At 33.3% G+C, this 12,192-nt stretch overlaps 1 protein-coding gene across 2 annotated transcripts in view; it reads right to left on the bottom strand.

Moving 5' to 3' along the window:
- Positions 1 to 1,009: 1,009 nt before the first annotated feature.
- The window catches only part of LOC123311127 (protein vestigial), a 167,884-nt gene continuing 156,701 nt past the window's right edge, over positions 1,010 to 12,192 (bottom strand). For both annotated transcript variants that reach the window (XM_044894915.1, XR_006537424.1), the window contains one exon: positions 1,010 to 1,287. In XM_044894915.1, the coding sequence (XP_044750850.1) occupies positions 1,238 to 1,287 (50 nt within the window). In that variant the 3' untranslated portion in view covers positions 1,010 to 1,237. The remainder of the gene's footprint in view (positions 1,288 to 12,192) is intronic.

A 12,192-nucleotide genomic window follows, 5' to 3' on the forward strand; every position in this document is an offset into this window, starting at 1 on the left:
TTCGCATAAGCTGTTGATTGCGAAATTATTTTCAATGGAAAATGAAAGGTAATACGAATCTTTTTCTCTCCTCGTATTCTCGTCTATTGGGTAGATTCTATGTTCAAGGCCGCTGCACTTGTAGTGTGATTAAGTAGTCTTCACTCAATCATATTCGATCGATTTCATTACCATCAATTCTTGACATGGAAACTGAAGATGAATTCCGAACTAGTCAAAAAATTTTATATTAGTTAGATTAAGTTTCTAGTATCATAATATGATCATTCAAACCTATACGCAGCATTGCGCCGATATTGCAAACGAATTGAATTTATGCGATACCCAAATATTCGAAGCCCGCTAAATTTTTCGAGTTTACTTGTACCATCCTAAATCCTAACACCCAGAGATATGAGAGTGGATTATCTATATATTTATCTTGTAGACTATACCACTTGTTCGTTCCGTATTTTCAATATTATTTGTTAGGCAACATAGTTCTGAGAAAACTGCTTCTGACAAACTTTCTAATAATTTTTATAATCATTCCTGTTGTTTCAGCTACTAGAAGAGAAACTCCATAAAAGGTTCCAGGAAAAATGCAAATATTTGTCGATCGATTCGAAAATGCCTTACCAGATAAATTACACATAACCAGCATAATCTGTTCATGAGGATGGATATTTTGTTGAAAAGGTTGAAAGTCCTTTTGTACAATACCCTATTTCAAGGTTACTAGAGTTCGGTGTACACAAAGAAATTATGCTCAGTCTCAATAAATAACAGATTGCCATCCATCAGATCATCAGTACCTTGTCAACGACTTTTAGCTTGCTAGACAAACCAAAATTCGCTTGGTTATATAATGCAAACGAAGGGACGAAACATAAGTTATGTCCTTCATGAAGTAATCAATGATCATGATTTATCTTCTGCTTTGTAACAACGATAGCCACATGTTTATGTATAAAAAGTATTTGTATTATACAAACGCACTGAAGAGGATTTCAGAAAATGAAAAATGAGACATATCATCAATATTTAATATTCGAACAATGATTATCGTTAGTTACTATATTACATTATCTGTTTTCAGAACAGGAACATTAATCCATTAGATACGTTCACTAAATATCAAACTCACTCGAATTGTTTTTTCGTCCTCAATAATTAAGTGGTAAGAGTTTGTACTTTTCACATGTTTCACTTCGTAATCACTAGTGCAATTCATCATTTCATTGTTTGCACTTATATCTCAGAACCAGTAGATTTCTTTTGAGGAATCTTGTACTTGAGCTTCCAGGCCTGAAAAAAAAAATATAACAACATTATCGACATTGAAAATAAATATCATCGACAATCCTGAAATAAATATCTTACTAATAATATATTAATATGAAAATAATTCCTCCGCAAAACGTTCAACGGATTCATTGAATTATTCATTCAACAACATATGTTTCAAATTTCTGGAGCATTATCCAACTACAATAGGTATGAGGTGAAGTTAAATTTCACAACACTGATTGTAACAGAGGGGATGTATTTGAAGTTAATTGCCCGCTCACTACAGGTTCATTTTGCCTCTGAGAACCACTAATCTCCAATATATCTAGCAAATCCAGGCGTTCATTACTACGACCATGTACAGGGTGGGCAAATTTCGATGTTTTAGCACTACAGTTTTTAAACCAGAGGAGATAGACAAAATCTGATACCCCATTCTCGTTCTCTTTTTCTGAGAAACTTACAATAGTAGTTGTGATTTTTGGCCACTTTCTTTTATTTATATCTTCGCTAATATTGATGATAGAGCTCTGAAATTAAAACATTATACAGGCACTTTTTTACGTAGAATCCAGTGACGTGCTCGCCTTTTCAGTAGGATTTTTAATTACGAAGCTATGACCCAAAGTTATGTATTTTTAAATGGGAACACTAGTTTTCTGTGCAATTTTTTGAAAGAGTAATGAAAGCTGATTTCAAAAATATATGACATCATATGGTTTGTATCATCATATCATATGGTTTGTAATAATATAAATAATAGAAAATGGTCCAAAACCTTTTTTCTCAATATTTCTATGGTTTCAACTTTTGATGAGCACAGAAACATATAGCATCGTATGATTACCACTGTCTCCTTCTATGAGTCCGTTCATTATTATGAAAATTTATCTTGATTCAAATTTTGTGAAAATTGGTAAAAAGCATAGAAATAATGACATTGCCGGAAGGAGACTGCTTTTGTTATAGGAAACTCTATTTTTCTGTGCTCGTCAATAGTTGAAACCATAGAAATATTGAGAAAAAAGTTTTTTGACCATTTTCTATTATTTATATTGATACAAACCATATGATGTTACATATTTTTGAAATCAGTAAAAATTAAGCTTTCAAAAAATTGCACAGAAAACTAGTGTTCCCATTTAAAAAAACATAACTTTGAGTCATAGCTTCGTAATTAAAAATCCTGCTGAAAAGGCGAGCACGCCACTGGATTCTAAGTAAAAAAGTGCCCCCCCTGGGTGCGCCAATGAATAGGTAGGTATTATATAAGATTCAATTGGCAAATCATAGAAACATATTTATATTAACAATTTATATAAATATATTGGACAGCATTCGCTACCCTTGGACTTTTCTGTCTAATCATCTTAATAATGGAAATGGAGCGCGATACATAGGTTTATGTATCCAGGGATAATTATTGATAAGTGCATTGAAAAGCTATTTCCCATATCCCAATAGTTATGAATTTTTAAAACACTGTTTCCTTCACGCATTAGTGTATTCGAATTGTTTCTTTAATTCCCCAATTCATAAGTAAAAACAATTTATAACCGGACCGAATTATATGAATTATAAATAGGCTATGAGTGATACGGTTCATGTAGATAATAAAGAGATTCATAATTCAAAGTAGAATTAATCGAATAAAACTGAACCCATCGAAATTGAGTGTGAGAAAAGATATAGGTAATAGGTACTTTTAATTCCGATTTTGATATTCTAAAATTTTTCTTTCATATCATAAGATCAACTTCAGCATATAAGTCGAATGAAGCCGAAAATTTTGAAAATCTTCGTCGGAAAGCACTCGATTCGTCCGTCAAATTTTGAAGAATTATCACTAAATGTTTTCTGATACTGCATGGATGATAGACGAACGTTTTTGTTTCATTTTCGTCCACTTCATATGATATTATAACCATATTTCCAAAGGCAAATAATTGGAAAAAATTACCCGATAGATTAACTGGAGCATGTGTTCAATGGTGGTATTCTGCTTTCATCTGTAAGCCAATCTGTAGCAGCAGAATACAACACTAAGGGAACTAAGGCCCTGTACTTTCACGTGCGAATAAATAAATTTATTCAATATATAAGTCTTATTCTTAGGATAAGTAAAAATGCTGTCTTTTCACTTTCAGATTTCATCGAATAAATCTGTCATTGAAAATAAGAGTTTATTTGTCATAGACCGAATCTCGGTACGTTATTATTGGTTGAATTTTTTAAATTCTTCATGTATGGTTATTCTTTGTGTAATTTTCACGAAATATTTGCTTTCTAGTTGGAATTATGACAATTTCTATAATCGGTGTCTTATTTTACATTAATCAGTGAAAAGTAGTAAACCGTGCTTTCATAGAATTGTTATTCGTCAAATAATTTCATCTGAAAGCACCGAAATAAGGTATCCTTCAGATAGGAAATTATTTGATAGATACTTATTGACAGTGAATAAAGTTTATTCGCAGCTGAAAGTACCGGGCCTAAGTGTCATTGTCTCGTCGTTGATAACGTTATTGAAATCTAATAATTAATGGTTGTATTTTTCTTTTCCTTCGTAAGTTACGAATCTGTTGCGTACGATCGATCTGTAAGTTTCAGATCACAGAACACTAATATCAGATTGACAAATTCGTTAATAATATCATTCTGGAAATGTTTCAGTCACTATCTCATTGACAGTGTCACTTTTGAACTACTTATTGTAAATAGTTACGGATTCCTGTAAGCTACAGACCACTAAAAACTGTCCAGAATTGCTTTTTTCCTGTAAGCTTATGAAAAGTTACAGATTGGCTTACAGATGAAAGCAGAATACCACCATATGTCGTATCGGCGAGACAAGAGGAGACCACAGTGAAGTCCTTATTTCCACACTTTTTCCAAGTAAAAAAGGTACACTTCCTCAATGACGCTGGAGGTGATCGTTTTCGAGATATTTACAATTCTCTATATCGACGTATTTTACTTAGCTGCTAAGGCGCTAAGTGAAGTTGCTGGGGATGTTACAAAAACTAAGCATGGACACTAAACTTCATGCAAATAATTTATTTTTTGCAGAAGTTATTTTTGAGGAACGAACAACAAAATTCAATTTCAACACCCTGTATATCCGGCAGAAGTTTACATAGGCTTTTTTCCTTCAAATTGTCTCAGGAATACGTCAGTTGAATATTTTAACGTACTCATGTTACACACTGTATATGCTTTGTTGTAATGTTTCTAGTACAAGCTCATTTTCCTGCAAAATTTTCAAGAGGGTAGGTACAAGTAGAAAAAGATGTATCAGGAATAAAGAAAAGACTCTAACCAAGTTTCTTTATTCGAAGAAACAGAGGGCTGGAATTTCAAATGGAGAGGGGGCGAAAAATATATTTTCTAATTCAACCCCACAAATGGAACCTGCGTAGGTCAGATGTCGAGATGGCTGACTGCAATCATTATACCAGAGATATTAGTAAATTCTTGAAAGCACTCAACTGCGAACCAGCGATGTCAGTACTAGGTCCGCCCGTAAGAAATCAATAACTCGTTTGACCATTGTTGGCCAATGGGAAACAGGCGACGGACTGGAGATCCCCTTCCCCTCATCGGTGGTGCGGCATCTCTAAGCATTCAATTGTCATTCCATTCTCTCAACACATCTTCAATATGGCAACTTTCAACTTATACATACCTATATATTGAAAAGTCCAACTGACATTGTTGATTATAAGTAAATTCATTTTATCATAATTGCCTGAAATTTTTTCAGCATATTCCAATTTTTCAAGCACACACAAGAGCTTTTTCATTTGTTGTTAATTTTTCCGACATTTCACTTCCCCACTCAAAAAAGGTTGGGTTACTGTAAACGGTAGGCAAAATAGGTGATACCTAAATTACTTTTTATTACTTTTAGATAATTAGGCGAAATATTGTCTTGTTTTTGTGTGTTTCTTTGTGAACAGAAACATACAGTTCTGGTTTTCACACACAATCAATAGTTGCTTAAAAAATCACCAGTTTCTACAGAAAGTAACCACGACTCGAAAATAATTGTTTCGTGATTAATTTTTTGAAGCGGAATATTCGCATAGGTCAATATTATGTGCAATAAAGAACATAACCAAACTCATATGAAATCCCTCAATATTATTATGAAAATTTATTTTTCTTACAAGCGATGAAAAAATACAATATGTGTTCACTCACAAGAACCTGTAGATTGTATAGAAAATAATAACTTGATAAGATTTATCCTCACATTTCACTGTTTCACCTCCAAGTCGAATTGAGTTTATAATTTGTTTATTTTCGCTAATTTAGAAAAAAAGGCCGAATTATTGATCTGGCAGAACAGAGCATGTCACTGTTATATGTTAAATGTTCTATTATTAACAAAATTGAAATAATTCACATTTAATTTTTGTTATGAACTTGGTTCGTGAAACTATACTTAATTCAAATTTATTTTAGCAGTCGGTTGGCCATGAAATAATTTTCTCAAGTTTTTGTAACTAGAACGAAGTTAGGTTGGCACTCATGAAATGTCGTTAATGTCATAACGCCGTTGCCACAACTAATATCAATTTTCATTACGAAAATGCTGAAAGTGATTGAAAAAAGAGACAGGGTTTCAGGAAGTACTTTTTAGAATTCAGGTCCGCTCATTCAAATAGTCATACCCTGATATTCTAAAATCCACAATACGTCAGACGATAGAGAGCATATTCAATGTAAGAGAATTTATATAATGTTTCATTTGGATCTAAACGACATATATTTTAGCTGGATATTTCCACAATCAGAAAGATTGTGAATGAAGAGGATGACAAAGAATTTCCTTCTATTGGGAGACCCAAAGAAGTGGTGGCATTTGAGAATTTTATGTTTGAATGAATTAATGCGAAAAGTCTTTCGATTTTCGATAAATGTCATCGGAGAATAAGTTCCCTAAAATGGATTTTTCTATTTTTCATTTGACTTGTCCTATACAATGTAAATGTCTTAAGGTACTAATAAATACCTATAATTATTATTATTACATTAATGTATTAAGATGAATAGCCACAAATACGCGCAAGTTGCCCTGTTACTTGTTTATTCATATGAAATTTTTGTTCAAAGGTGAAGTTCATCTTAACTTGAAACTTCCTTCAATCCTTTTTACTTCCATAGATGCAAGATGATTTTTGTTGAAGAATTTAACATTCTTGTAATTATCTGTTAATTCCTTCGGGAGATACCCATTCCCAACCACTGCATCATATGCATTTCATCTTCGAGTTATTATTTTTGAAATCTACAAATGATGTAAGCCAAAGAAGATAACGAACATTAACTCTCCCCAAGCTAGTGCATATTATGATATACTTATTTCTTGTATTTTCCATGCAAATAACTGGATTTGGTATGCCTTCAATCAGTTTGTACAAACTTCAATTATGTTCGTCACATATTTTCCGAAGAGATTCGACATTGTGATAAAATACGTAAAAACAGCAACATAGCGTTGATTTAAAACCCAAAAATGTTTTGACAAGCTTCATAACCCCACATTTTCGTACTATACAGAGTGAAATGTGTCAAATTTCCATGGCCAACCGACTGCTAAAATAAAAGTGAATGAAGTATAGGCATTACTTCGCAATAACTTTTTTCCAATTGAATTCTATTTCTCGAAATTACCTGGTGATTCCATATAAATTGTTATTGTTTATAATTAAGCAGTTGAGTTTTTTTCAAACGACAACGCTAACTTTTTGTGATGAATCAGCTTGTAATTGATATGTTCTTTATTCAGAATACAATTGTGAACCATTAGCGACCATTGTCAAAACCCAGTGTAGTGCCTATAGATATTTGGAATTAGGGAATTTACTCCATTATGTTAAAAATAATATTCACATAACGTGCATACAGAAAAGCTTGTCTTTGGAATATTCAAGGTCGATATTCTGTGTCGAACTAATCAACTTGCCATCGTCATGGTTTCAGTCTCATTTGACATCGTCAGAGCAACACAACACTCACACCGATGATTCTTCATTCTGTTACCAAATGGGAATTGATTGTAGTAGAATAAGAAAATGGACTATCGAAATGCTGTATCTCGGAATGAATGCATGTTAGGTTAGGTTAGGTCAGTCTCATTTGACATCGTCAGAGCAATACAACACTCACACCGATGATTCTTCAATCTGCTAGCAAATGGGACTTTATTGTAGTAGAATAAGAAAATGGGCTATCGAAATGCTGTATCTCGGGATGAATGCATGTTAGGAAAAACGTTAATAGGAAAAAAATAGCCCTTATAAGGGCTAAGTCACTGCAAAACTTCATATTTAGATTTTTTTTTCCTATTAACGTTTTTCCTAACATGCATTCATTCCGAGATACAGCATTTCGATAGCCTATGTAAACTCTAATAGGATTTCCGGTTCTTTAGTACCTACCTAAGAATAAAAACATTTCGAATTTAAACCCAAAAACGGCACCATTTCTTAGGTCAAAAAATATTAATCAATATTTCAAACCATTGCGAAGAACAATGCACGCGAATTGCCTATAATAAGTACGTAACAGTACTGATAATTTTATTCATTCTCCGGAAACTATACAGATATAAAATGTAAAGAATGATAAATCAACAATGTTTCGATTCACAGTTGCAAAGTAACTCTTATACACATTAACAGATACAAAACGATTATCAATGAATCTGTAACATTCGAGGCCAGCCTAAGATATTAAATCTTGTGTGCCCAAAGAAATTCCCCAAAAATAACCACTCAACGAATGAGTGAATGAACAAAGATGGGACAATGAGAATATGGTGGGCAAGGGTCAGAAACTCCAACATTGGAAACAAATATAATTTTCTATCTTTGAAAAACATCTTTAAAGCATTCCTGAGTCTGAAGTAAGAATGTTTTGGTTATGATTTTGATTTTTTTTTGTTCTTTATATTATTTGGAAGTTCATTGAAGAATTTAGGTCCAGGATATGTGAATTTCTCTGACCAACATCGGTGGACATCAAAGGCACTTCCTAATTGTTCTGAATGGCATGTCTCCTTTTATAGAATATATTTGTATTTTCTGCTTCTTCTGTAGTAATTATATAATTTACGCTTGCGTACACATATAAATTTCTAACCTTAAGAACGTCACTGTTTTTATAGAGATCCATGGAGTAGTAGTTATACAGGGTGGCCATTTGAAAACGAAACAGACGAGATTATAGACGAAATAAATTTTTTCGATAGAAATGCTCGGACAGGTCGATTTCTGTTTCGAGGGGGACAACTTAAGATGTATGTTACGGACGCATAGCGCTTCAACCCTTGCTACTACAATACTCACCCCCAATTTTTGAATAGGGAAGATGGGGTGAGTGATACCTCATTTGAAAGGTATTTTTATACTGATTTCAGCACAGTAATTGTTTTTTCATATTATGCATTAGTTCTCGAAATATTCTTAACTAAGTATTTGAAAATGAAGTGGTGTTTTCATGGCACTTGTAGTGTTTTTTTGTGAAAAATCGACATTTTGAGCTTCAAAACAACCATGACTGTGGCTTCCTTCTTCCAATCCACTGACATAGTAGTAATGGGCATTACTCCCATAACTACCTTAAGAGTCATAGTTACTTTCTGGGCGTATATCTACGTCAGAATGTTATAGTTGAAAGAATTAAAAGTAACTATGTTATTAAAAACTAGTTTTTAGTTATCAAATAAAAGCTCCAAGCGCCTTGGGCCAGCATTAGCAAATCTGGTCACAACTATTTTTGTATCAATGACTCTATATAGTAATTTATATGCATTAGAGCTAACCCATTCGAGCAGTTTTCTGCCATAGTGCTTCTGAAGGTCTTAAGTCTCCTTAAGGAAGAAAAACTGCGTTCTGTTTCTTCAGCTGTTGTTACGGGAAGTACACAAAATATTTGAAGTAATATGTACAAATCTTAGCAACATTTCTCAAGAGCTAAAAGTGCTGATGAACGACATGATTCGGGATCATTCGTTGTTGAAGTGATCCACTTTCTTTCCATCTTTTTAATTTACCGGAAAAAAAACCCTTGTCACTGTCTGGTTCATCAATACCAGATATTTCTTGCTGTATTTACTGTCGGAAAGATTATTTAACGTTGCTGGAATAATGCACTGCAGCGAAAAAACTTCTTTGATAAGTGAGGAATATTTGGATGCCAATTCATTCACCCCGATGGCTCTAGAAAATTTTCCACCACTCACCCCGAAAGAAGGACCAGATGACAGCGCGAACAAAATTCTTGCGAATTACCTTGACATTCAATAGATGGCTGTACTTGTAGCTTCATATAATAATGTTACTGCCCTTTTCTTATTTTACTTGAACAATACTTGAAAGTTCTATGTGCTGAATGATCATGAGGGACCTTTTGCCAAAGCCTTGGTAGCCTGGGTACGCGCCTGTCTGCGAGTGAATTCAGTGTCTTGGCTTGATGGTGAAGAATATAATACTCGAGCTCATTACAACACGTACAATAGGTACCTGCACATGGCTCTAATGTTATGTCCAACAATTTCTCTAGAATCTCTAGAATTGGGCTGTTACCGCTCAGAGTGTATAAATTTTTAAGCATACAGCATTTAGGTATTCACTCATTACAGAACTCAGATGTTCAAATGTTGGCTCATCGCCACTTGGTTTTCCCTCCCTCTCTCCTATTCATCTGATCTCTGATCTCCTATCACTAAGGCTTTCTTTCAACAGAAGGTAGAACTAGTCAAAATAAAAAGCTTCGCCAAAATCACCTATACAAAATTTTCCGAATGACAAAGTTGAAAAAAAAATTGAAATTAAGTACTGAAAAAGACCCTTACACGACCCTATATTATTTGTTATCTGAATTATCGTAAAGCAATGGAAAAAAACTCGTGATGACTAATTCAACCCTATGGTTTCGTTTAGTTCGATTTTTACGTGGGAATGAAAATGGAAACTAAGGATTGCCAAAATTTTCTCATTATTTGTAACTTAAACGCTTTAAAGGAAAATGGAATGGTTCATTTCGAAAGCAACTGACAAAAAAATACATCGGACCAAGTGTAAAAAAAAAAATTTTTAAACTACGACACGTATTTGTCGTATAGCATCTTCAAGTGGATGGGCTGGGTTTACCTTCACCCATTGTGATAACTGATATCTTATATATCGTAATATATATGTGTTGTGATTTAAAAACTCATTTTTTGAAAACCGTAGAATTTGTTTTAAGTTCAGTTATGGAATTTGGTTTAGGAAAAGTGTGAAGGAAATGATAGAAAAAACTTGGAATGAAGTCATTGAAAAAATTAAAGTAACCCTCCTAATCAGCTATGTGCGGAACTTAGATGTAATAAGAAAGATTTGGTTTGTCAATACATATGTTCTATCTAAAACATGGTATGTAGCGCGAATACTGCCGATGCCTCACATAAAAGGTGAAGTAATTGTGAAAATGACGGGAAATTATATATGGAGAGGAAATTTTTATAGGGTTAGCAGGCCGCAGTTGGAATTGAATGAAGAACATAGGGAGGGTTAAATTTGATAAACGTTGAATTGAAAACAATGGCGGTATTCATAAAAACACAGTTTATTTCCTGGACCTTCGAAGAGACAAAACTGATATACTCAGGTGGTAGGATTTTCGGAAAAATTAGGGAAGCAATCAAAAGTAATAATAAACGTCTAAAAAAACAGGGAGAAGTCAATACGAAACAAATTTACCAATTATTCTTGAAAACATATAAAGTCAAAAATAAACAATATGAACTGAAATAAAATTTGGGCCAATCTAAATAAATCAGAAATCAATACGGAATGGAAATCATCCTTATAACGTGCGTTCAAAAAAATTCGTCGTCAAGTAGGGTATGGAATTTTGAACGTCGATATTTCGTGTCTGAACGTAATTCTTTGCTCGTGCTTTACTATTTTCCAGGTGAACTGTCATTTTAGCATTTTGGGTTGTTGTTGAATTAAAATTATCAGCAAATTAGATGGTTTTTACGGACGTGTGAAAGACTTTTACTATTGAATTCTACTTCAAAATTGGAAAGAAAATTGAAAGAAAATGGAAATATTCTGTTCCGGCGACTTCATTGAAGCCTATGTTGCTGTAGATTATTAAGAATGAATTTTTCCATTGTACTGTTTTGCGATGTGTTGACGAAACAGGTATGTTCAAACAAAAAAGGAAGTGGTATACCAAAAAAGAAAACTCTAGAGTTCAGTAATAATGAAAACATGGTGACAAAAGCTCGACAAACCTCTCTTCAGATTTTATCTCAAGTGGATGGAGTATCCGTTGGCATATGCCACCCGATTTTGAAAAAAAGATATCCATTTGTTTTCCTAAAGATTATCAGAAAACTGAAAAGGTTGTGATTACCTAACCTTGTAGCATCCGAGAAAAAATTGAGTTCAGTATCATACCGAACTGATGCATACTGACAGTATGCATCAGTCAAAGGCAAAATGTGGACCTACTTTCTTTTATGGAACTTCAAAAGCAGAAGGTTATGAAGGAGAAAGCATCATGCTTTTTTATAGCTGAATCGAATTTTAATAAATTGTCCAATAGCTATTTTCATGTAATTCAGTTCTTTTAGTTTAGTCATGGATTTTCAGTAATGACTGAATCAATTCAGAATTAATAAACATATTATTGAGAATCTTACTGTGATCTATTCAAATGACTGAAGTAACTAGAACCTTCTTACAAAAAAACATACTACCACGATCAATTCAAGATTCATGTCTCTTACGTATGAAAATAGTGGACGGTTAAAATTTTTACGAAGAACTTTTCTAACAGCCTCAGATTGTTTGGATTCTTGTCATCTTACTCAATGAAAGAAATGCTTTTCGAACGTTGGGTGAAATTGACATTTTCTGA

This window comes from Coccinella septempunctata, chromosome 4 (assembly GCF_907165205.1).
Source record: "Coccinella septempunctata chromosome 4, icCocSept1.1, whole genome shotgun sequence".
Taxonomy (NCBI): Eukaryota; Metazoa; Arthropoda; class Insecta; order Coleoptera; family Coccinellidae; genus Coccinella; species Coccinella septempunctata.